The sequence below is a fragment of the Tinamus guttatus genome, unplaced genomic scaffold (genome assembly GCF_059628265.1).
Source record: "Tinamus guttatus ecotype Peru unplaced genomic scaffold, ASM5962826v1 Tinamus_guttatus_pri_ptg000395l, whole genome shotgun sequence".
Classification (NCBI taxonomy): domain Eukaryota; kingdom Metazoa; phylum Chordata; class Aves; order Tinamiformes; family Tinamidae; genus Tinamus; species Tinamus guttatus.
In genome coordinates this window covers 26845-53433 of record NW_028288929.1, presented here as the reverse complement: position 1 = coordinate 53433, position 26589 = coordinate 26845, and the positions used below count along the sequence as shown (strand labels likewise).

The window sequence follows — 26589 nt, the reverse complement described above, 5'->3', positions numbered from 1 at the left end:
ATCCAACCTGATCCTCAACTTGAGGCCTCATCTGCAGGTTCCTTGGACACTACCAGGGATGGTGACTTCCCTGGGCAGCCCGTTCCAAGGCCTCGCTCCTCTTTCCATGTGGAATTTCTCCTAATATCCAACCTGATCCTCAACTTGAGGCCTCATCTGCAGCTTCCTTGGACACTACCAGGGATGGTGACTTCCCTGGGCAGCCTGTTCCAAGGCCTCACTCCTCTTTCCATGTGGAATTTCTCCTAATATCCAACCTGATCCTCCCCTGGCTCAACTTGAGGCCTCATCTGCAGGTTCTCCAAGGCCTCACTCCTCTTTCCATGTGGAATTTCTCCTAATATCCAACCTGATCCTCAACTTGAGGCCTCATCTGCAGCTTCCTTGGACACTACCAGGGATGGTGACTTCCCTGGGCAGCCTGTTCCAAGGCCTCACTCCTCTTTCCATGTGGAATTTCTCCTAATATCCAACCTGATCCTCCCCTGGCTCAACTTGAGGCCTCATCTGCAGGTTCTCCAAGGCCTCACTCCTCTTTCCATGTAGAATTTCTCCTAATATCCAACCTGATCCTCAACTTGAGGCCTCATCTGCAGGTTCCTTGGACACTACCAGGGATGGTGACTTCCCTGGGCAGCCTGTTCCAAGGCCTCACTCCTCTTTCCATGTGGAATTTCTCCTAATATCCAACCTGATCCTCAACTTGAGGCCTCATCTGTAGGTTCCTTGGACACTACCAGGGATGGTGACTTCCCTGGGCAGCCCGTTCCAAGGCCTCACTCCTTTTTCCATGTGGAATTTCTCCTAATATCCAACCTGATCCTCAACTTGAGGCCTCATCTGCAGGTTCCTTGGACACTACCAGGGATGGTGACTTCCCCTGGGCAGCCCGTTCCAAGGCCTCGCTCCTCTTTCCATGTGGAATTTCTCCTAATATCCAACCTGATCCTCAACTTGAGGCCTCATCTGCAGCTTCCTTGGACACTACCAGGGATGGTGACTTCCCTGGACAGCCTGTTCCAAGGCCTCGCTCCTCTTTCCATGTAGAATTTCTCCTAATATCCAACCTGATCCTCAACTTGAGGCCTCATCTGCAGGTTCCTTGGACACTACCAGGGATGGTGACTTCCCTGGGCAGCCTGTTCCAAGGCCTCACTCCTCTTTCCATGTGGAATTTCTCCTAATATCCAACCTGATCCTCAACTTGAGGCCTCATCTGTAGGTTCCTTGGACACTACCAGGGATGGTGACTTCCCTGGGCAGCCCGTTCCAAGGCCTCACTCCTTTTTCCATGTGGAATTTCTCCTAAAATCCAACCTGATCCTCAACTTGAGGCCTCATCTGCAGGTTCCTTGGACACTACCAGGGATGGTGACTTCCCTGGGCAGCCCGTTCCAAGGCCTCGCTCCTCTTTCCATGTGGAATTTCTCCTAATATCCAACCTGATCCTCAACTTGAGGCCTCATCTGCAGCTTCCTTGGACACTACCAGGGATGGTGACTTCCCTGGGCAGCCTGTTCCAAGGCCTCACTCCTCTTTCCATGTGGAATTTCTCCTAATATCCAACCTGATCCTCAACTTGAGGCCTCATCTGCAGGTTCCTTGGACACTATCGGGGATGGTGACTTCCCTGGGCAGCCTGTTCCAAGGCCTCGCTCCTCTTTCCATGTGGAATTTCTCCTAATATCCAACCTGATCCTCAACTTGAGGCCGCTTCCTCTTGTGCCACCCGCAGTTATCCCGGACACCTCCATCTCATCCTCCTTTCCAGGGAGTTGCAGGGAGCAACAAGGTCCCCCCAGAGCCTCCTTTTCTCTTTGCTCCCAGTTGCAGGGAGCAATAAGGTCCCCCCAGAGCCTCCTTTTTTCCTCTTTGCTCCCACCTGAGCTCGTCCTCGCCGCCGATGGGCGCCGGAGCCTTGAGCTTGGAATCCAGGTTGTAGTAGGTGCCGCGGAGCTGCCGCACGGCCAGCCAGTGCTTGCGGCGCAACGGGCAGCGACACGAAGCCCAGTGAGACATTGGAGGGCACGTTGAGGATGAAACCCACGATCTGCCCCAGCGCCAGCTGCTCCAGCGGCCTGGGGGGGTATTAAAGAGACACCCGGGTTAATTTTACCCGCCGGGGGGCATAAAGAGGCGCCGCGTCCCGGCCTCACCGGCGCTTGTCCCACCACACGGCCGCCAGCTCCAGGCTCTGCAGCGCGGCCATGATCACGTTGACGTCGTAGTTGCCCGTGCCCAGGACGCTGCGGTGGGGGTTCAAGCGAGCGTCGGGCGCCAGGCTGGGAAAAAAGAACGGGATTAGCGGAAAAGGGTGGGAATAAGGGGGAAAAAAAAGCAGGAAAGGGGACAAGGCGCCGGTACCGTTTACAGATGTCGTCGGCCGCCTCCTGGGTGAAGCAGGGCCGCTGCAGGACGTTGTTGAGCGCGTGCACGGCGCAGAGCTCCAGGCGCTGCCGCTCGTGGTAGAGGCCCGGCGGGGCCTCCGGGCCGGGATCCGACATGACGGGACCTCCCGTTGCCTGTAGAGGTGGGGAGAACCGGCGTGAGACCCCCCCTTAAATTACTGCACCCCCCAGTGCCCATTTTCACCCCTCCTGGGCCTTTTAAAATACCCTCTGCACCCCTGGACCCTCTCTGGGATCCCCGGGTACCCCAAACAGCCGCTCACGCCAATAGGACACCCCTAGACACCCAACACACACCCCTAAGCCTTCCAGAGCCCCCACAACCCCCCTAGACACCCCAAGAACCCCCTGCGACACCCCCTAACAACCTCACATGCACTCGGATGCCCTAACAACAGCTCACCCCCCTCCCCAAACACCCCCAGGACACCCCCAGACCCCTCAAGCAACCCCCAAAACACCCTATAGACCCCTAAGCACCCCCTTAACCCCTCGCAGAGCCCCCCAAACACCCCCAGGACACACCCAGACCCCTCATGCAACCCCCCAAACACCCCATAGACCCCTAAGCACCCTCCTAACCCCTCACAAAGCCCCCCAAACACCCCCAGACCCCTCATGCAACCCCCAAAACACCCCATAGACCCCTAAACACCCCCTTAACCCCTCGCAGAGCCCCCCAAACACCCCCAGGACACACCCAGGCCCCTCAAGCAACCCCCAAAACACCCTATAGACCCCTAAACACCCCCTTAACCCCTCGCAGAGCCCCCCAAACACCCCCAGGACACACCCAGGCCCCTCAAGCAACCCCCAAAACACCCCATAGACCCCTAAACACCCCCTTAACCCCTCACAAAGTCCCCCAAACACCCCCAGGACACACCCAGGCCCCTCAAGCAACCCCCAAAACACCCCATAGACCCCTAAACACCCCCTTAACCCCTCACAAAGCCCCCAAACACCCCCAGGACACACCCAGGCCCCTCAAGCAATCCCCAAAACACCCCATAGACCCCTAAACACCCCCTTAACCCCTCACAAAGCCCCCCCAAACACCCCCAGACCTCTGAACACTCCCTTGAAGCCTCCAGGCCCTGCCTGGAGCTCCCCAGTCCCTCTAGACACGCTCAAACACCCTCTGGGCACCCCCAGTCCCGCCGGACACCCCCAGGGCCCTCCCGGGACCCCCGGACACACACACTGACCCCCCGGGCCTTGCTGCGGCCCTCACGCACCCCCACGGCCTCTCCGGACCCCCCAACCGCCTCTCAGAGCCCCTCGGCCCGGTCCGATCCGGCCCGGCTGCTCCGCGGCCGGCGGCGGCCTCATCGCCCGCGGCCGCCGGGACTACAACTCCCGGCGTGCCCCGCGGCTCCCGCCGGCCGCGGCGGCTGCGGCTCCCGGCGTGCCCCGCGCCGCGGCGCCCTCCCCGGGGACTACAGTACCCGGCGTGCCCCGCGGCGTCGCCATGGTGACGCGAGCCGGCCGCGCTGTCGCCCGCAGTTTTAATGTCCCCCGGTCCCCGGCGCGACACGCGCGGTGGCCCCGGCCCTGTCCGTGTCCGTGTCCTCGTCTCCGTCCCCGGCGGGGCGGCGTCAGCAGAGCCGGACGCAGCCGCCATGTCCGCGGCAGGCTGGGGGGAGGGAGACAAGATGGCGGCTGAGGGGACATGGGGGGACATGGAGGGACAGGGGAGACATAGAGGGACAGGGGAGACGGGGGGACATGGGGGGACACGGGAGACATGGAGGGACTGGGGAGACAGGGGGACGTGGAGGGACATGTGGGACATTGGGGGACATGGAGGGACACGGGAGAAATGAGAAGATGGGGCGACATGAAGGGATATGTGGGGACATGAGGGGACAGGGTGACACCGGAGGGACTGGGGGACATGGAGGGATGTGGAGGAGGTGGAGGACATGGGGGACATCGGGGACATGAGGACATGGGGACGTGGAGGGGCTTGGGGGACATGGGGGACATGGAGGGACACGGGAGACATGAGAGGATGGGGCGACATGGAGGGATATGTGGGGACATGAGGGGACAGGGTGACACTGGAGGGACTGGGGGACATGGAGGGATGTGGAGGAGGTGGAGGGATGTGGAGGAGGTGGAGGGATGTGGAGGACATGGGGGACATCGGGGACATGAGGACATGGGCTTGGGAGGGATATGGAGGAACATCGGGGACATGGAGGGACATGGGAGACACTGGGGGACATGGAGGGACACAGGAGAAATGAGAGGATGGGGCGACATGGAGGGACTGGGGGACATGGAGGGATGTGGAGGACATCGGGGACATGAGGACATGGGGATGGGGGGACATGGAGGAACATGGGGGACGTGGAGGGACATCAGGGACACTGGGGGACATGGAGGGACACTGGGGACATTGGGGACAGGGCGGGCGCTCACCCTGGAGGCTGCTCCAGAAGGCGTCGCGGGTGGCCGTGCCGGTGACAGCGCCGGGTGTCGCGGGGTTGCGGCGGACGCTGGTGACACGCAGAGCCCGGCCGTGGTCCCCAACACCCGTCACCTCGACCTCCACCACGTGCCAGTCGGGGACACTGCGGGGACAGGGGGACATGGAGGACGGCCGTGTCCCCAGGGCCATGGGGTGGCTCCGCTCGTTGGTGACTTGGAGGACTTGGTCCTCCTCCGTGTGCCGGTGGGGACACAGGGTGACATTGGGACACCACGGGGGACACCACAGGGGACATGGCGCTCTGCTGTGGGTGCCACCAATGCGGGAGCGTCCCCAACACCCGTCACCTCCTCCATGTGCCAAGGGGACACTGGAGGGACGTAGGGTGACACAGAGGGACACAGAGTGACACTGGAGGGACGTGGGGTGACACAGAGGGACACAGAGTGACACTGTGGCACTGGGCATTGGGTGCCACCAATGCGGGAGCGTCCCCAACACCCGTCACCTCCTCCATGTGCCAAGGGGACACTGGAGGGACGTGGGGTGACACTGGAGGGACGTGGGATGACACAGAGGGACACGGAGTGACACTGGAGGGACGTGGGGTGACACAGAGGGACAGGGTGGGACTTGGAGGTGGGACACCAAGGCCACATTGTCACAGGGCTGCGGTGACAAGGAGCGCTCGGCCCCGCTCCTCAATGCCCGTCACCTCCTCCATGTGCCAAGGGGACACTGGAGGGACATGGGGTGACACAGAGGGACACGGAGTGACACTGCAGGGACATGGGGTGACACAGAGGGACACAGAGTGACACTGTGGCACTGGGCATTGGGTGCCACCAATGCGGGAGCGTCCCCAACACCCGTCACCTCCTCCATGTGCTGAGGGGACACTGGAGGGACACGGGGTGACACTGGAGGGACGTGGGGTGACACAGAGGGACACGGAGTGACACTGTGGCACTGGGCATCGGGTGCCACCAATGCGGGAGTGTCCCCAACACCCGTCACCTCCTCCATGTGCTGAGGGGACACTGGAGGGACATGGGGTGACACAGAGGGACACGGAGTGACACTGTGGCACTGGGCATTGGGTGCCACCAATGCGGGAGCGTCCCCAACACCCGTCACCTCCTCCATGTGCCAAGGGGACACTGGAGGGACATGGGGTGACACAGAGGGACACGGAGTGACACTGGAGGGACGTGGGGTGACACAGAGGGACACAGAGTGACACTGTGGCACTGGGCATTGGGTGCCACCAATGTGGGAGCGTCCCCAACACCCGTCACCTCCTCCATGTGCCAAGGGGACACTGGAGGGACGTAGGGTGACACAGAGGGACACAGAGTGACACTGGCGGGACGTGGGGTGACACAGAGGGACACAGAGTGACACTGTGGCACTGGGCATTGGGTGCCACCAATGCGGGAGCGTCCCCAACACCCGTCACCTCCTCCATGTGCTGAGGGGACACTGGAGGGACATGGGTGACACTGGAGGGACCTGGGGTGACACAGAGGGACACGGAGTGACACTGGAGGGACGTGGGGTGACACAGAGGGACACGGTGGGACTTGGAGGTGGGACACCAAGGCCACATTGTCACAGTGCTGCGGTGACAAAGAGCGCTCAGCCCCAATCCTTGGTGCTCATCACCTCCTCCATGTGCCAAGGGGACACTGGAGGGACATGGGGGTGACACTGGAGGGACGTGGAGGTGGGACCCCAAGGCCACATTGTCACAGGGCTGCGGTGACAAGGAGCACTCGGCCCTGCTCCTCAATGCCCATCACCTCCTCCATGTGCCAAGGGGACACTGGAGGGACATGGGGTGACACTGCAAGGACATGGGGTGACACAGAGGGACACGGTGGGACATGGAGGTGGGACACCAAGGCCACATTGTCACAGGGCTGCGGTGACAAGGAGCACTCGGTGCCCGTCACCCTCTCCGCGTTCCATGCGGGTGACCCCACAGGGCGGTGACAACAACGGGGGGTGACACGGGGTTGTCACCCACCTGGGGTCGGCCACCAGGCGGGCCCGGACGCCATCGAAGCCCAGGCTGGTGGCGGCCACACAGGCGGCGGCCATGGAGTTGACATTGTTGGGGGCCAGGGCGCACAGGGGACGCACGGGTCCCTCGTAGAGGACACCGGGTCCCCCGGAGGCCACCAGCGCCGCCAGCCGCTCCCGCAGGGTCCCCTCCAGGCGGAAGCTCTGCGGCGCCTTCGTCATCGTCACCGTCAGCGCCTGGCACCCATGGCCGCGTTGTCACCCGCGGCCGCGTTGTCACCCGAGCGCTCGCAGTCACCAAGCGTCACCGTCCCGGTGCCATCACCCAAGGGGACGGGGGTGCCAACCCCATGCTGGTGTCACCGCCCGTGCAGGCACTGTTGCCCAATGGGACTCGGCCACCAGGCCGGTGCTGTCACCACCCCGATGACATCGCCGTGGTGTCCCCAAGGCCACGCTGTCCCCAGCCCGCGGTGTCCCCAAGGCCATGGTGTCCCCAGCCCCATCATGTCCCCAAGGCCACGCTGTCACGCTCTCCCCAGCCCCGCGGTGTCCCCAAGGCCACGCTGTCCCCAGCCCCACACTGTCCCCAAGGCCATGCTGTCCCCAGCCCGATGCTGTCCCCACCCCACGCTGTCCCCAGGGCTCACGGCCAGCGTCCCCCGCGCTGTCCATGCGCTCAATGTCCTCGTGGCCCTGTGGTGTCCCCAGCCCCACGCTGTCCCCAAGGCCACGTTTTCCCCCAGCCCCACGCTGTCCCCAAGGCCACGCTGTCCCCACCCCGCGGTGTCCCGCGCTGTCCCCAGGGCTCACGGCCAGCGTCCCCGCGCGGTCCATGCGCTCGATGTCCTCGTGTCCCCACAGGGCGCCGTGGGGCACGTAGAGCGTGTGGCCCCCGCGCGCCGCCGCCGCCCCGCAGCCGCCGCTCCGTGTCCCCGTCCGCCAGCGCCGTGGGGGACCCCAGCTGGGGACAGGGGTGAGGGCTGTGTCCCCAGGGTCCCCTCCGCTGTGCCCGCCATCCCCGTGTCCCCAGCGTCCCCTCCGCTGTGCCCGCCATCCCTGTGTCCCCACATCCTATCCCTGCTGTCCCCAGGGTCCCCTCTGCTGTGCCCAGCATCCCCGTGTCCCCAGCGTCCTGTCCCTGCTGTCCCCAGTGTCCCCTCTGCTCTGCCTGGCATCCCCATGTCCCCAGTGTCCTGTCCCTGCTGTCTCTGCTGTCCCCAATGTCCCCTCCTGCTGTGCCCGGCATCCCCATGTCCCCAGTGTCCTGTCCCTGCTGTCCCCAGGGTCCCCTCTGCTGTGCCCGCCATCCCCGTGTCCCCAGCGTCCTGTCCCTGCTGTCCCCAGTGTCCCCTCTGCTCTGCCTGGCATCCCCATGTCCCCAGTGTCCTGTCCCTGCTGTCTCTGCTGCCCCCAATGTCCCCTCCTGCTGTGCCCAGCATCCCTGTGTCCCCAACATCCCGTCCCTGTTGTCCCCAGGGTCCCCTCTGCTGTGCCCGGAATCCCCGTGTCCCCAATGTCCTGTCCTTGCTGTCCCCAGGGTCCCCTCCACTGTGCCTGGCATCCCCCTGTCCCCACCGTCCTGCCCCCGGTGTCCCCAGTGTCCCCTCCACCATACCCGGCATCTCCATGTCCCCAACGTCCTGTCCTTGTTGCCCCCAGTGTCCCCTCCTGCTGTGCCTGGCATCCCTGTGTCCCCACATCCTGTCCCTGCTGTCCCCAGGGTCCCCTCCTGCTGTGCCCGCCATCCCTGTGTCCCCACATACTGTCCCTGCTGTCCCCAGGGTCCCCTCTGCTGTATTCGGAATCCCCATGTCCCCAGTGTCCTGTCCCTGCTGTCCCCAGGGTCCCCTCCTGCTGTGCCCAGCATCCCCATGTCTCCAGTGTCCTGTCCCTGCTGTCCCCAATGTTCCCTCCTGCTGTGCCCAGCATCTCCATGTCCCCAGTGTCCCTTCCCTGCTGTCCCCAGGGTCCCTTCTTCTCTGCCCGGCATCTCCATGTCCCCAGTGTCCTCTTTGCTGTCCCCAGGGTCCCCTCTGCTGTGCATGGCATCCCCATGTCCCCAACATCCTGTCCTTGCTGTCCCCAATGTCCCCTCCACTCTACCCAGCATCCCCGTGTCCCCAGCGTCCTGTCCCTGCTGTCCCCAGGGTCCCCTCCTGCTGTGCCCGGCATCCCCATGTCCCCAGTGTCCCCTCCCTGCTGTCCCCAATGTTCCCTCCTGCTGTGCCCAGCATCTCCATGTCCCCAGTGTCCCCTCCCTGCTGTCCCCAGTGTCCCCACACAGTCTCCTGTCCTCGGTGTCCCATCCCCAACACCCCTAGTGTCCCCAGTGTCCTGGCCCCAATGTCCCCATCATCCCCACATTCTTGGTGTCCCATCCCCAATGGCCCTACTGTCCCCAATGTCCCCTGTGTCCCCGCCACACCGTTTCTCTTGTCCCCAAGCCCCCTGCGTCCCAGTCCCAATGTCCCCAGTGTCTCCAACATCCCCTGTCCCAGCCCTGCTGTCCCCATCGTCCCCCTTGTGGCCCCAGTGTCCCCACATCTCTCGTGTCTCCCATCACTGTCCCCAACCTGCCTGTTGTCCCCACCTCCATCCCGTCCCCTCCTCCGTCCTCACTGTCCCCACCGCGTTGTCCCCGTGTCCCCACCATGAAGTCAGCGTGGGCCAGGATGTCCTCGCCGTGCTCCTGGGCCACGCACGGGTGGGCCACCTCCACCACCAGGTCCACGGGCCTTGGGGACACGAGGGGACATGGGGGGACATGGATGGACCGGGGGGGACATGGGGAGGTGACGTGGGGGTGACACAGTGGGGACATGGGGGGAACATGGAGGAAACATGGGGGGACATGGATGGACCGGGGGGAGGACATGGGGAGGTGACATGGGGGTGACACAGAGCTCCTGGGGGGGGCGGGGGTGACACGGTGGGGACATGGGGGGACATGGAGGGACATGGGGGACCGGTGGGGACATGGAGAGGTGACGTGGGGGTGACACGGGGAGGTGACGTGGGGGTGACACAGTGGGGACATGGGGGGACATGGGGGGACATGGGGGCAGGACATGGGGAGGTGATGTGGGGGTGACAGGGGGGTGACACAGAGCTCCTGGGGGGAGTGACACGGTGGGGACATGGGGGGACATGGATGGACCAAAAGAGGAGGACATGGGGAGGTGAGGATGGGGTGACATGGGGGTGACACAGTGGGGACATGGGGGGGACATGTGGAGGTGACGTGGGAGTGACGTGGGGGTGACACAGAGCTCCTGGGGGGTGGGGGGTGACACGGTGGGGACATGGGGGGACTGGGGGGGACATGGGGAGGTGACGTGGGGGTGACACAGTGGGGACATGGGGGGACCGGGGGGGAGGACATGGGGAGGTGACATGGGGGTGACGTAGGGGTGACACAGAGCTCCTGGGGGGGGGGGGTGACACGGTGGGGACATGGGGGGACATGGATGGACCAAAAGAGGAGGACATGGGGGAGGATGGGGTGACATGGGGGTGACACAGTGGGGACATGGGGAGGTGACAGGGGGGTGACAGGAGGGTGACACAGAGCTCCTGGGGCGGGGGGGGGGGGGGTGACACGGCGGGGACATTGGGGGACATGGATGGACCGGGGGGGAGGACATGAGGGTGACACAGTGGGGACATGGGGAGGTGACGTGAGGGTGACACAGAGCTCCTGGGGGGGGGGTGACACGGTGGGGACATGGGGGGAGATGGATGGACCGGGGGGGAGGACATGGGGAGGTGTGGATGGGGTGACATGGGGGTGACACAGTGGGGACATGGGGGTGACAGGGGGGTGACACAGAGCTCCTGGGGGGGGGTGACAGTGGGGACATGGGGGGACATGGGGGGGACACTGGGGGACATGGATGGACTGGGGGGAGGACATGGGGAGGTGACACGGTGGGGACATGGGGGGACATGGATGGACCGGGAGGGAGGACATGGGGAGGTGACGTGGGGGTGACACAGAGCTCCTGGGAGGGGGGGGGGGTGACACAGTGGGGACATGGGGGGGACATTGGGGGACATGGATGGACCGGGGGGGAGGACATGGGGAGGTGACATGGGGGTTGACACAGAGCTCCTGGGGGGGGGGGGGGGTGACACGGTGGGGACATGGAGGGACATGGGGGGACCGGGGAGGACATGGGGAGGTGACGTGGGGGTGACACAGTGGGGACATGGGGGGACATGGATGGACCGGGGGGGAGGACATGGGGAGGTGAGGATGGGGTGACATGGAGGTGACAGGGGGGTGACACAGAGCTCCTTGTGGGGGGGGTGACACAGTGGGGACATGGGGGGGACACAGAGCTCCTGGGGGGGGGGGGGGTGACACGGTGGGGACATGGGGGGGACATGGACGGACCCGGGGGGAGGACATGGGGAGGTGACGTGGGGGTGACACCGAGCTCCTGGGGGTGACACAGAGCGGACATGGGGGGCTTGGGGGTGACAAGGGTGGTGACATGGGGGGTCCTGGGGGGGTGACATGGGGGTGCAGGGGTGTAGGGGGTGACACAGAGTGTTGGGGGTCACAGGGGACTCACATATGGGGCAGGAAGTGACCTGGGAGGGGTGACTTATGGGGGGGACAGGGTGGAGGTGGCAATGGGGCTGGGGGTTGTGGAAGGGGACAGAGGTGGCAGGAGGAAGGTGACAGGGGTGGTAGGGGGTGACTCACGTATGGGGAAGGGGGTGACAGGGAGGTGACAGTGAGTGCCAGGGGGTGACTCACATGTGGGGCAGCAGCCAGAGGTAGAGCAGAGGGTGACAGGGAGGTGACAGTGAGTGACATGGAGTGACAGTGGATGACAGGAGGTGACTCACATTTGGGGCAGCAGGTGGAGGTGGAGCAGGGGGTGACAGGGAGGTGACAGTGAGTGACATGGGGTGACACGGGCTGACTCACGTGGGGGGCAGCAGGCGGAGGTGGAGCAGGAGGTGACAGTGGGTGACAGTGGGTGACAGGGAGGTGACAGTGGGTGACAGGGAGGTGACTCGTGTGGGGCAGCAGGTGGAGGTGGGGCAGGAGGTGACAGGGAGGTGACAGGGAGGTCACAGTGGGTGACAGGGAGGTGACGGGGTGACAGGGAGGTGACTGTGAGTGACACGAGGTGACAGTGGGTGGCAGAGGGTGACTCACGTGTGGGGCAGCAGGCGCAGGTGGAGCAGGGGGGGTGACAGGGAGGTGACAGTGGGTGACACAGGATGACAGGGAGGTGACGGGGGTGGCACGGGATGACACAGGGTGACAGTGGGTGACACGGGGTGACAGGGAGGTGACAGTGGGTGACACGGGGTGACAGGGGGTGACAGGGGGGTGACTCACGTGTGGGGCAGCAGGCGGAGGTGGAGCAGGGGGGGTGACAGGGAGGTGACAGTGGGTGACACAGGATGACAGGGAGGTGACATGGGATGACACGGGATGACAGGGGGGTGACAGGGGGTGGCAGGGGGTGCCAGGGAGGTGACTCACATGTGGGGCAGCAGGCGCAGGTGGGGCAGGAGGTGACAGTGGGTGACATGGGGTGGCACGGGGTAACCCACGTGTGGGGGCAGCAGGCGCAGGTGGAACAGGAGGTGACAGTGGGTGACACAGGGTGACAGGGAGGTGACAGTGAGTGACACGGGGTGACAGGGGTGACGGGGTGACTCACGTGTGGGGCAGCAGGCGCAGGTGGAGTGGGGGGGTGACAGGGAGGTGACAGTGGGTGACACAGGGTGACAGGGAGGTGACGGGGTGACAGGGGGTGACACGGGATGACAGGGAGGTGACAGTGGGTGACACGGGGGTGACACACGTGTGGGGCAGCAGGCGCAGGTGGGGCAGGAGGTGACAGGGAGGTGACGTGGGGTGACACAGGGTGACAGGGAGGTGACAGGGGGTGACACGGGGTGACAGGGAGGTGACAGGGGGTGACTCACGTGTGGGGCAGCAGGCCCAGGTGCGGCAGGCGCAGCGGGGGTGGCAGTGTCCCCAGGCGGGTGACATCGCGGGCCCACACGAAGGCCAGCGCCAGCCCCACGCGGGGACCCTCGTCCAGCAGCCGCCTGGCCAGGAACTGCCCTGCGGGGACACCCGGGGACGGGGGTGACCCACGAGGGACCCCCGGGGCAACAACCGGCACCCTGGGGCAACAACCACCCTGGGGCAACAACCGGCACCCCGGGACAACAACCGGCACCCTGGGGCAACAACCACCCCCCTGGGGCAACAACCACCTCCCGTGGGGCAACAACCGGCACCCCGGGGCAACAACCACCCCCCTGGGGCAACAACCACGGCCCGTGGAGCAACAACCACCCCCCTGGGACCACCCTGGGGCAACTACCCCCCTAATTGCCCCTATAGCCCCCGCGAGAGTCAACACCCTCCAAATGCCCCCCAGGCTTCCAAATACCCCCCCAACTCCCAGATAGCCCCCCCCCAGCCCACAATTACGCCCCCCAGACCCCAATTATGCCCCCCCAGACCTCCATTACACCCCACAGGCCCCAATTATGCCCCCCCAGACCCTAATTATGCCCCCTCCCGACCTCCATTACCCCCCACAGGCCTCAATTACCCCCCACAGGCCCTAATTTTGTCCCCCTAGACCCTAATTATGCCCCCCCAGACCCTAATTATGCCCCCCCGACCTCCATTACACCCCACAGGCCCCAATTACCCCCCCCAGACCCCAATTATGCCCCCCAGACCTCCATTACACCCCACAGGCCCCAATGACCCCCCACAGGCCCCAATTATGCCCCCCCAGACCCTAATTATGCCCCCTCCCAACCTCCATTACCCCCCACAGGCCTCAATTACCCCCCACAGGCCCTAATTTTGTCCCCCTAGACCCTAATTATGCCCCCCCCAGACCCTATTTTTGCCCCCCCGACCTCCATTACACCCCACAGGCCCTAATTACCCCCCACAAGCCCCAATTACCCCCCCAGGCCCCAATTACCCCTCCAGACCCCTGTTACCCCCCCCAGACCCCTGTTACCCCCCAACAGGCCCCTGTTACCCCCCTTCCCAACCCTATTTACCCCATAGCCCCCCCCAGGCCTCCCGGTAGCCCCCGGCCCGGCCTACCCAGTTGCCCGTAGCCCAGGATCCCGACGCGGCGGCATCGCGGGGCTTCCGCCATGCCTGGGTCAGAGGTCAGGGGTCACCGAGTGCCCCCCGCCCCCAAACTGCCCCGGGTGACCCTAAAAATTGCCCCCCCCGGGAAAAAAATAATGTCCCCCCCTCACCTGTCCCCACTCGGTTCCACCGACCCCAGCAGCGACCTTTGGTCCCGGCAGGTTAATGGTCAACCCGGACGCCTGGGCCCTCCCGGTTCGGTTGCGTGGGGGGGAACCGGACGCCTGGGCCCCTCCCGGGGGGGCGGGGAAGGGGCTGCGGGCGCCATCATGGCGCCGGGGCGCCGTCGCCATGGCGACGGCTCCGTGGCCCCGCCCCCGTCGTCGCCATGGCGATTGTGGCCCCGCCCCCTTCCCCGCCGTCGCCGCGGCGACGGCTCCCTGGCCCCGCCCCCTCCCCTCCGTTGCCATGGCGGCGCTCCCCCCCTCCCCGCACCGCCGGCAGTGTTGCCATGGCGACGGCGCGGCGCTGCTCCCCCGCCCCGCGCCGTTGCCGCGGCAACCGGCCCGTTTCCATGGCGACGAGCATCCGCAGCGGCACCCCCCCCCCCCCCACACCACCGTTTTCCCACCCCCTCCTCAACCCGCTCGGACGCCTGGGCCCCTGGATGCTCCAACACGCACGATGGCTCCACCGGTGACATCCGCATCCGTGACACATCCGTGTCCCCTGTCACAAAGCGGTGACACCCCCGCATGACAAATCCACGGGAGGCATGCAGAGCGGTGGGGGGGGCTGCACAAGGCCCCCCCCCCAGTGCCACGCGTGTCCCTGCGCAGAGACGCCCCCGGCGGCGGTTGGAAACACCGTGATGGATTTTATTAAAATAGGAAAGTCGGCCGCGGCGAATTAAAAAATCCCCCCCGGGCGCGGGGAGCCCCCACCCCCCCCACCGTGTCACCTCCCCTCCCCCATGTCCCCTTCCACCCCCCCCCCGGACCCCCCCACGCAGGGAGGTGCTGTTGGGGGGGGGGGTGCGAGGGGGCCGTGGGTTTTTTTTTTGTTTTGTCGGTTTTTGTTGGTTTTGGGGCGCCCCCCCCCAGCGGGGGAGGGGCTGGGATGGCGGGGGAGGGGCAGCGGGGGGGGCCGCAAGCAAGCGAGAGCGGGGGCGGGGAGGGAAGGGGGGGGCGCACGGGGGGAGGCGGCTCCCGAGGTCCTTGAAAGGGGCCCTTGCACGAGGCCCTTGCACGAGGCCCTTGCACGAGGACGTTGCACGAGGCCCTTGCACGAGGACGTTGCACGAGGACGTTGCACGAAGCCCTACGTTGCACGAGACCGATGCACGAGGCCTCATGTTGCACGAGACCCCCCCACGTTGCGCGAGGCCGTTGCACAAGACCCCAGCGTTGCACGAGGCCGTTGCACGAGACCGATGCACGAGGCCCCACGTTGCACGAGGCCCCACGTTGCACGAGGCCGTTGCACGAGGCCCTGTGTTGCACGAGGCTCCGTGTTGCACGAAACCGCCATCCCGCCGTCACACGAAGCCGCCGTCGCTCCAAGCTGCTGCCACCCGTGTGCAAGCATCGCACGGGGGCTGTTGCACCAGGCCGCGTGTTGCATGTGGCGGGGGGGGGTTGCACAAGGGTTCGCACGAGGCCTGCGGCTGCCCCCCCCCAAAATCTGTGTCCTTTGCACGTCCTTTTCGGAGGCGCTCGTGAAGGCGGCACCGGAGCACGAGGTTGCACGAGGCCGCGTGTTGCACGAGGCCACGTGTTGCACGAGGCCGCGTGTTGCACGAGGGCCGAGAGCCCCGGGGGGCCGCTATTGCACGACACCGTGTGTTGCACGAGGCCCCGCGTCACGCAGGGCCGTGCATTGCACGAGGCCGTGTGTCGCACGGGGCCGCGAGTTGCAGAAGGCCGCGTGTGACACACACTCGTGCATTGCACGAGGCTGTGCATTGCCCAAGGCGGTGCACGGCCTGGAGCCGCATTTGCACAAGGCCGTGCAGTGCACGAGGCCCTACGTTGCATGTAGTTGTGCACTGCATGAGGCATTGCATGTGGTCTCTGTTGCAAAACGCTGTGCATTGCACAAGGAAGCCTTTGCACAACTGACAGCATTGCACAACACTGTGCAATGCACAGGGCCGCCATTGCAACACACTGTGCATTGCACAGAGTTGCTGCTGCTGCACACCTCAGTGCACTGCAGCTGCTCACTATTGCACAGTGCTGTGCTTTGCACAGAGCTGCTGTCATACAGCACGGGACATTGCACCAGACTATGGCACAACCGTGTGCACTGCGCAGTGCCAGCCTTGCACAACGCCGTGCATTGCACAATACCGCTCTTGTGCAATGCCATGCGTCACACAAGGCTGCCTTTGCACAAGGCCGTGCATCACACACTGTAATGGCACAACTTGATGTATGGCACATTGCACAACTCAATGCATTGCACAAGGCTGCTGTTTCGCAGCTCTGTGCATTGCCCCAAGCCACCCTGCACTGCAGGGGGATTCCACTGCACGGTGCCTGCAATACCCAAGGCCATCATTTGACACCGCTGTGCATTGCACAAGGCTGCCATTGCACAACGCCATGCATTGCACGAGGCTGCCGATGCACAACGCCGTGCATTGCACAAGGATGCCAAAATCCAACTGCAGGCATCGTGCAGAGCTGCCATTGCACAACACAGCACATTGCACAAAAATGCTGCTGAACAGTGCCGTGCACTGCACAAAGCTGCCATTGCAAAGGCCACTGTTGCACAATGCATTGCATTGCACAATGCAGCCATCACTCAAAGGAATACATCGCACAAGGCAGTTGTTGCACAATGCCATGCATTGCACAAGGCTGCCATCGTTCAATTGCATGGATTGCATGGGGCTGCATTGCACAAAGCCGTGGGCATTGCACAACGCTGCTGTTGCACAGCGCTGTGCATTGCACAAGGCTTTTGTTGCACAATGCCATTTATTGCACAAGGCTTCTGTTGCAAGACACCGTGCATTGCACAAGGCCTCCGTTGCACAATGCCACGCACTGCACAAGGCTGCCTTTGCACAACGCAATGTATTGCACAAGATTTCTGTTATAAAATGCCTTGCACTGAACAAAGCCTCTGTTGAACAACTCCATGCATCACACAAGGATCCCATTGCATAATGCCGTGCCTTGCACAAGGCTGTCATTGCAAGACACTGTGCATTGCACAAGCCCTCCATTGCACAACATCGTGCATTGCACAAGGCTGTTGTTGCACAACCCCATGCATCACACAAGGCCGCTGGTGAATTGCACAAGGCCTCCGTTGCACAATGCTGTGCATTGCACGAGGGTGCCATTGCACAACTCACAAGGCCGTCGTTACACAACACTGTGCAATGCACGGGGCCACCCTGGCACAACGCCGTGCACGGCACAACAGCGCCCTTGCACAACTCCGTGCATCGCACAAGGCTGCTTGTGCATTGCACAAGGCCCCCGTTGCACGATGCCATGCACTGCACAAGGCCCCGTTGCACAACGCCGTGCATCGCACAATGCTGCTTGTGCATTGCACAAGGCCCCCGTTGCACAACGCTGTGCATCGCACAAGGCTGCTTGTGCATTGCACAAGGCCCCCATTGCACGCCGTGCATTGCACAAGGCCCCCGTTGCACGATGCCATGCATTGCACGAGGCTGCCCTTGCACAACTCCGTGCATCGCACAAGGCCGCTCATGCATTGCACAAGGCCCCCGTTGCACGACGCCGTGCATTGCACAAGGCTGCCCTCGCACAACTCCGTGCATCGCACAAGGCCACTCGTGCATTGCACAAGGCCCTCGTTGCGCAACGCCGTGCATCGCACAAGGCTGCCCTTGCACAACTCCGTGCATTGCACAAGGCCCCCGTTGCACAACGCTGTGCATCGCACAAGGCCGCTCGTGCATTGCACAAGGCCCCCGTTGCACGACGCCGTGCATCGCACAAGGCTGCCCTTGCACAACTCTGTGCATCGCACAGGGCTGCTTGTGAATTGCACAAGGCCCCCGTTGCACAACGCCGTGCACCACACAAGGCTGCTTGTGCATTGCACAAGGCTGCCCTTGCACAACTCCGTGCATCGCACAAGGCCCCCGTTGCACAACGTCGTGCATCGCACAAGGCCCCCATTGCACAACGCCGTGCAGCGCACAAGGCTGCTCGTGCATTGCACAAGGCTGCTCTTGCACAACTCCGTGCATCTCACAAGGCTGCTTGTGCATTGCACAAGGCCCCCGTTGCACGACGCCGTGCATTGCACGAGGCTGCCCTTGCACAACGCCGTGCATCGCACAAGGCCCCCGTTGCACAACGCCGTGCATTGCACAAGGCCGCCCTTGCACAACTCCATGCATCGCACAAGGCCGCCGCCGCACAACCCCTCGCCCCCCACCCCAAATCACCCCCCTCCACCTCCACCCCACGGCGCATCCCCCCCCACCCCAAAACCCCCGCCGCAGAACCCCCCCCCAAACCAGGGCTGCAGAATCCGTGCCATTGGGGGGGGGTGCACGGAGGGCTAGGGGGGTCGCAACCCCCTTTCCCCCCACCCCAGCCCCCTTAAATCTGCGTCTCCTGCACGTTCTCCTTGGAGGCGCTCTTGAAGAGCAGCGGTTCGTGCACCGAGTTGAGCAGCGGGTTCTTGGCGCAGCCCAGGGCGCCGCCGCTGTTGCCGTAGTGGGCGGCGAAGGCCGCGTAGCGGTCGAGGTGGTCGCGCTCCAGCGCCGGCAGCGCCAGCCGGTTGTCGCCGCCGCCGCCGGCGCCCACGGCGCCCGCCACGGCGGTGGCGCCGGCGGCGCCCAGCTCGTCCTCCACGTTGATGATCTCCACGGCGCGCGCGGGGCCGTGGTGCTTGTGGCGCTGGTGCTGCTTGCGCAGCTTGTAGAAGGCCACCAGCATGACGGCGGCCATGAAGGTGATGGCCACGAAGCAGCCGATGATGATCTTGGTGGTCTTCAGCACGTCGTCCAGGTCCTTGAGACCCCCCTCGGCCGCCGCCGCCGCCGTGATGGGCACCGTGAAGGCCTTGGCGGTGGCCCGCGTGGCCGGGGGCACCGTGGAGCCGCCCGGCGCCCACGCGGCCGTGGCCGTGGGGGCCACCTCGGTCTTGGGCGCCACGTCCTCGGCGCCGCCGGCGCCGTCGGTGGTCTCCACCGTGACGGTGGTGAAATAGGTGTAGCCGGTGGCGGCGGCGGCGGCCGCGGCGGCGGCGGCGGCGTCGGCGGCCGACACGTTGAGCGTGGCCGAGGCGGTGGTGTTGCCGGCGGCGTTGGTCACCATGCACGTGTACTGGCCCGTGTCCTGCACGGTGACGTTGGTGAAGTTGAGCGTGCCGTCGTGCAGCACCGAGATGCGCACGCGGTACGAGCCGTGCGTCATGAGCGTGCCGTTGGGCGTGAGCCAGTTCACCGACGTCATGGCCGTGCCCGTGCGGCACTTGAGCTCGGCCGCCATCCCCTCGGTGACGTTGAGGTCGGCGGGCGGCTCCACGATGACCGGCGCGTAGCACGTGAAGTGGCTCTGCTCCAGCTCGCCGATGTAGCGGCCGCGCAGCGGCGGCGGCGCGTGGCAGCGCGCGCAGCACGTCGTGTTGCTGGGCACCGTCTCCTTGAGCCACCAGCTCAGCCAGAGCACGTCGCAGTCGCAGCGCCACGGGTTGTGGTTGAGGTGCACGCGCTCCAGCCGCGGCAGCGGCGTGAACAGGTCGTGCGGCAGCGACGCCAGGTTGTTGTGCGCCAGGTTGAGCTCCTCGAGCGCCTTGAGGTCGTCGAAGGCGTTGCGCTCGATGGCCCCCACGTGCGCGTGCATGAGCCACAGCTTGCGCAGGCTGCCGAGGCCCTGGAAGGAGCCCGGGCGGATGAGGTCCAAGCGGTTGCCCGAGAGCTCGAGCTCCTCCAAGCGCACGAGCGCCGTGAGGTTGGGGATGTCCTTGAGGTTGCACATGCCCAGGTTCAGGTAGCGCAGGTTCACCAGGCCCTCGAAGGCGGCCTCCGAGATGTACTCGAGGCGCTTGAGCTCGCCCAGGTCGAGGCGCCGCAGCGAGGGCACGCGGTTGAACGCGTACGACGGGATGCTCTCGATGGGGTTGTTGCGCAGCCAGAGCTCGCGCAGCTTGGACAGGTACTCGAAGGCCTGCGTGGGCACCGTGGTGAGGCGGTTGTCGAAGAGCTCCAGCGTGTTGAGGTTGGGCAGCCCGTTGAAGGCGCCCACCTCCACCTTGCGCACCAGGTTCTTGCTGAGCTGCAGGATCTCCAGGTGCCGCAGGTGCTTGAAGGTGTCCGTGCGGATCACCTGGATGTGGTTCTCCTGCAGGTTGAGGTACCGCGTGTTCACCGAGATGCTGGCGGGCACCTCGAGGAGCTCGCGGCGCGTGCAGACCACGCGGCTCGCTTGGTTGCTGCAGGAACAGGCGGCCGGGCAGGTGGGCGCAGGCGCCGGACCCCCCCGCGCCGCCTCGGGCTGCTGCAGCAGCAGCAGCAGCAGCAAAAGCAGCGGCGGCAGCAGCGGCGGCGCGGGCGCCGGCGGCGTCATCCTAACCATGGCCATGGCCAAGGGGCATCCTCCGGCCTCAGGGGCCCGGGCGCTGCGGGATAGAGAGCGCAGAGTTAGTGCGGGGGTGCAAAAAGAAGGGGGGGTGCAGGGGGCTGCAGGGACGAGGCGGTGCGTGGTGCACGGTTAGTGCAATGCGCGTGTGCAAAGCCAACGCGATGCACTTGGCATGAGCAGCGCAATGCATTGTGCGGGAGCGGTGCAATGCGCTTTGCACCGCCAATGCAATGCACTGTGCATGATTAATGCAATGCACACGGTTAATGCAATGCACTTTGCATGACCAGTGCAATGCACTGTGCATGATTAAGGCAATGCACATGGTTAATGCAATGCACTTTGCACAGCCAATGCAATGCACTGTGCGTGATTAATGCAAGGCACTTTGCATGACCAGTGCAATGCATTGTGCATGATTAATGCAATGCACATGGTTTATGCAATGCACTTCGCAGAGCCAATGCAATGCATTGTGCACGGTTAATGCAATGCACACGGTTAATGCAATGCACTTTGCATGACCAGTGCAATGCACTGTGCATGATTAATGCAATGCACATAGTTAATGCAATGCCCATGGTTAATGCAATGCACTTTGCATGACCAGTGCAACGCACTGTGCATGATTAATGCAATGCACATGATTTATGAAATGCACTTTGCACAGCCAATGCAACGCACTGTGCATGATTAATGCAAGGCACTTTGCATGACCAGTGCAATGCATTGTGCATGACCAGTGCGATGCATTGTGCATGATTAATGCAATGCACATGGTTAATGCAATGCACTTTGCATGACCAGTGCAATGCACTGTGTATGATTAATGCAATGCACATGGTTAATGCAATGCCCATGGTTAATGCAATGCACTTTGCATGACCAGTGCAATGCACTGTGCATGATTAATGCAATGCACATGGTTTATGAAATGCACTTTGCACAGCCAATGCAATGCACTGTGCATGATTAATGCAAGGCACTTTGCATGACCAGTGCAATGCATTGTGCATGACCAGTGCGATGCATTGTGCATGATTAATGCAATGCACATGGTTAATGCAATGCACTTTGCATGACCAGTGTAATGAACTGTGCATGGTTAATGCAATGCAGTGCACATGGTTAATGCAATGCCCATGGTTAATGCAATGCACTTTGCAGAACCAGTGCAATGCACTGTGCGTGTTTAACGCAATGAACATAGCTAGTTTACTATTCTGTGCATAGTGAGTGCAACACATTTTGCACAAGGGCAATGCACTGTGCATGGCTAGTGCAATGCACTGTGCATGATTAATGCAATGCACATGCAGAGCCCCAGGAATGCCCCATGGACCATGCAGGAAGCTCTCAGTTTGCAAAACGCACAGCCAAGGAAACGTGCATGACACGTGGCTGTCACGGAGCATCGTGCACAGTGCACTGGGCAAGGTCCCCTGGCAGCATCATGCACCATAAAACCACGTCCAGCTGCAAGAAAACATGGTGCAAGGCCCTGTCAGTGCACCATGTACACCCCAACAGCGTGCAAGATTGGTGCAACAATAAAATGAACCAATGTGCAAGGCCACGTTGCACTGCATGAGCCCAAACCGGTGCATTTTGCACACCCACCTTGGTGCTCCGTGCACGCTCATAGAGTTGCAAAGCGCAAGCACATCCGTCTGCACCACGCACACACAAAACGGTGCAAGAAGCAAGGCCACGGGTGTGCAAAGTGCAACGCCACATCCGCACCGTGCAAGCGCAAATTGGCGCGATTTGCACACACGCCCTCATTGCACCGCCTGCACCCTGCTCCTACCCGCACCCCCAAAACCTGCAGCAATCCCCCCACCAATGCAACCCCCCAAGAGCCCCCGTGCCCGACCACGCAGCACCCATGGGTGCTCAGTTGTCCATCCCCTTCCAGGCCTTGGGATCCCCCCCGGAATCGGCGTCGCGGCTCCGCTAAGCGGCTTTGGCAGCGACGCTGTCAATCCAATTGAGAGCGGCTTAAGCCGGGCGCTTTAATGGGATCCCGCGGAGCCGGCGGGCGAACGCGGCCCGGGGTCGGGGACAAGGGGCACCCACGGGTGCCACCAACGCGCTCCATGCCGGGCACGTGCGTCCCTGCACCCACAGGTCCGTGCAAACCCCGTGCTGCACCCATGAGTGTGTGCACGGCCGTGCAAAAAGGCCTGTGCACCCAGGGGAGGTCCGTGTGCATGCAGCACCTTGCACACTTATGGTCACGTGCATGTATGCACGCATTTGTGCATGGACCTGAGTGTGCATATCCCCTTGCATGCACGCCTTGCACGCCTGCATATGCGTGCAAATCCCTGACCAGATCCGTTTGCATCGACATCCCAACACACGTGCACGGGCCCAAAAAAACCCCGGAGCACATCCCTGTTTGCACACACGTGTGCATCCCCTTCCAGGCAGTTAGTGATGTGCAAACACCCTGCCACACACATTACTGCACCGATCCCTGTGCAAGAACACCCCTACTCACACACACGCACTTGTGCATGCCCATCCAGGCCTCCCTGGTCACGCGCACCCATGTACACACGCGTGTGCATCCCCTCGGAGCAAGTAGACACTTGCAGGCTCCTCCCAGGCACACACGTGTGCAAGAACTTATAGATTGAGAGTCTCTGTGTGTGCACACCCTTGCACACATGTGCAACACTTTTCAGGCGCAACCCTGTCCACGTACATCTCTACACACGTGTGCATGCACACAGAAATCCATGTGCATGCTCATCCTTGCACACACATGTGCACATATGCACTAGGGAGTGGGCACATCCAGGCACACTAGTGCACTCGCACACCAGTGCCCACTAATGAGCACACACGCTTGTGCACATCCCTGCAGGAAAACACCCCACACACGTACATTTCTGTGCAAGCTCTCCCATGCACACACGTGTGCTCACACACATCTCCTGGCACACGCGTGTGCCTATAATTCCAAACACATCGTGCAAACGCAGGCACACACGGGTGTGTAAAACCATGCAACAGATATCTATGCATCTGCCTCACTGTACAGCTTTGCACACGTGTGCACAAGCCTCCCTATTAAATCCATGTTCACATCTTTTCCCACAAGCTCTTGTGCACAAATCTCCTTGCACACACTTGTGCAACTGACCCAAAGAATATTCCTGTGTGAGCATATCCCTGCACACTTTTATGCATACACACCTCCCTGCACACCTGTGTGCTTGCACAACCAGGGATACATCCACGTGCATGTGCAGCCTTGCACAGATGTCTGCATACACACACACGTGTACATACAGGCTCCCTGAAGACATCATTGCACGCGTGTGCCTGAACTTGCACACATGTGTGCTAAAGCACCCAACAAGCACAAGCCAGCAGATATTTTGCACGCATCAATGTGTGTGCACAGACACAAGCAGTTGTGCACACACAAAAATACCTGTGCAGGCACATTCCTGCACACGCGTGTGCATGCACACGCCATGAAAATTCCTGTGCAAGCAAGTACATGCTCAGATTTTTGCACACACATGTGCAAATATCCCTGAACATACATGTGCCTGCACATGAAAAATGAGCAATGGCCATGCTCATATTTGCACACATGTGTGCACATCCATCCAACCAATATCCTTGTGCATGCACGAAGATACACGCATTCCTGCACATATTGTGCACAAATACCCCACAGGTGCATTTGTGCATGCACATCAGTGCACACATCCCTGCACAATCATGTGCAAACACATGCAACAAAAATCCCGGTGCTTGCACATCTATGCACAACAGCACACACTTATTTCACTGCCGTGTGCGTGCACCCCTGTGCTTATACATCCATGTACAAGCACGTGCACGCTCATCCATTTTTCTGCTTGCACATCCATGCAATTTTTTGCACACACATTCCTTCACACGTATGTGCATGCACAACCAACAAATACGCACATGCATGCACATGTTGTTGCACATACCCATCCAAAAGGCCTCCCTAGGCATACACATTTGTGCAAACATCTCTGCACACGTGTGCAAATTTCTGCACAACCCTTCTTGCAACTTGTGTGTACACATGCCTAAACATCTCTGTGCACCCTTGCGTGCTCCTGCACACACGTGCATCTGCAAAAACTGGCAGCCATGTGCATGCACCTTTTTGCACGCCCACCCAGATGCCCCTTGCACCTGCACCTCCTTGCACACACATCCCTGCACATGCACATGTGCTTGCAACACCAGACAGCCACGTGCCTGCACAGTCTTGCACACCCATCCAGAGGCCCTTTGCACCTGCACCTCCTTGCACACACACCCCTGCACATACACACATTTGTGCACACATGTGCGTGCAAAACCAGCCACGTGCATGCACACTCTTGCACACACATCCGCATGCCCCTTGCACCTGCACCTCCTTGCACACACATCCCTGCACATGCACATGTGCTTGCAACACCAGACAGCCACATGCCTGCACATCCACCCAGATGCCCCTTGCACCTGCACTTCCTTGCACACACATTCTTGCACACACACACAAACATTTGCGCACACACATGTGCTTGCAAAACCAGCCACTTGCATGCACACTCTTGCACAATCCACATGCCCCTTGCACCTGCACCTCCTTGCACACACATTCTTTCACGCACATGTGCCTGCAAAGCCAGCCCTGTGCATGCACACTCTTGCACACACATTCGAGTGCCCCTTGCACCTGCACCTCCTTGCACACACACCCCCTGCACACGCACATGTGCCTGTAACACCAGACAGCCACATGCCTGCACACTCTTGCACACACATCCAGATGCCCCTTGCAACTCCTTGCACACACATGTGCTTGCAAACCCAGCCCTGTGCATGCACACTCTTGCACACACATCCGAGTGCCCCTTGCACCTGCACCTCCTTGCACACACATGTGCTTGCAAAACCAGCCACGTGCATGCACACTCTTGTACAAACACCCAGATGCCCCTTGCACCTGCACCTCCTTGCACACACACCACTGCACACGCACATGTGCCTGTAACACCAGACAGCCACATGCCTGCACACTCTTGCACACACATCCAGATGCCCCTTGCAACCCCTTGCACACACATGTGCTTGCAAACCCAGCCCTGTGCATGCACATTCTTGTACACACATCCGAGTGCCCCTTGCACCTGCACCTCCTTGCACACACATGTGCTTGCAAAACCAGCCACGTGCATGCACACTCTTGTACAAACATCCAGATGCCCCTTGCACCTGCACCTCCTTGCACACACATTCTTTCACACACATGTGCTTGCAAAACCAGCCCTGTGCATGCACACACAACCGAGTGCCCTTTGCACCTGCACCTCTTTGCACACACATGTGCTTGCAAAACCAGCCCTGTGCATGCGGACTCTTGCACACAGATCCAAGTGCCCTTTGCACCTGCACCTCCTTGCACACACATGTGCTTGCAAAACCAGCCACGTGCATGCACACTCTTGTACAAACATCCAGATGCCCCTTGCACCTGCACCTCCTTGCACACACATTCTTTCACACACATGTGCTTGCAAAACCAGCCCTGTGCATGCACACCCGGCACCGCCTTGCACCCCCCCCGCACACACACTCTTGCACACGCGTGTGCCCGCACATCCCCCCCCACCATGCACGCACCGCCCCCCCACGCGTGCCCGCACATCCCCACGCGCTACCCCCCCCCGGGGGGGGGGCCTCCCCATCCACCCCCCCTTAACGCCCAGGCCCAACCGCGCTGCCCACGGCCCCCCCCGCACCCATGGGTGCCCCACGCGGCCTCCCTCACCCTGCGGCCTCCGCCCCGCCGGGGGGGGGGGGCCCGGCGAGGAGGCCCCCCCTTTCCCGCGCCGGCCTCGCTCTCCGCCGCGCCCGGCCTCGCCGCCAGCGCGCAGCAGCCTTCCCCCTCCTCCTCCTCCTCCTCCTCCTCCTTCCTGCGCCCCCCCGCTTCCCGCAGCCCTCCTTCCTGCACCCCGCCTTGCAGCCTTCCGCCCC

At 62.3% G+C, this 26589-nt stretch overlaps 3 protein-coding genes across 3 annotated transcripts; all 3 read right to left on the bottom strand.

Moving 5' to 3' along the window:
• Positions 1-1882: 1882 nt before the first annotated feature.
• On the bottom strand, positions 1883-2504 carry LOC104577769 (josephin-2; the record flags this gene model as incomplete). Its single annotated transcript, XM_088530954.1, is given in 4 exon segments — positions 1883-1986; positions 1988-2078; positions 2157-2282; positions 2365-2504. Coding segments are annotated over 4 exon segments (461 nt in total), but the record flags the coding sequence as incomplete, so codon positions are not given.
• Positions 2505-3906: 1402 nt separating this feature from the next.
• LOC148593430 (aspartate dehydrogenase domain-containing protein-like) lies at positions 3907-14039 on the bottom strand. The gene is given in 8 exon segments (XM_088530952.1): positions 3907-4044; positions 4836-4987; positions 6875-7107; positions 7684-7782; positions 7784-7834; positions 9524-9608; positions 12829-12970; positions 13985-14039. Coding segments are annotated over 8 exon segments (855 nt in total). The 3' UTR covers positions 3907-4006.
• A 4537-nt stretch (positions 14040-18576) lies between these two features.
• Positions 18577-20562, bottom strand: LOC104570064 (leucine-rich repeat-containing protein 4B-like). Its single transcript, XM_010217065.2, has one exon. It carries the CDS (start codon positions 20560-20562, stop codon positions 18577-18579), a length of 1986 nt encoding a protein of 661 aa, XP_010215367.2.
• Between the last annotated feature and the right edge of the window lie 6027 nt (positions 20563-26589).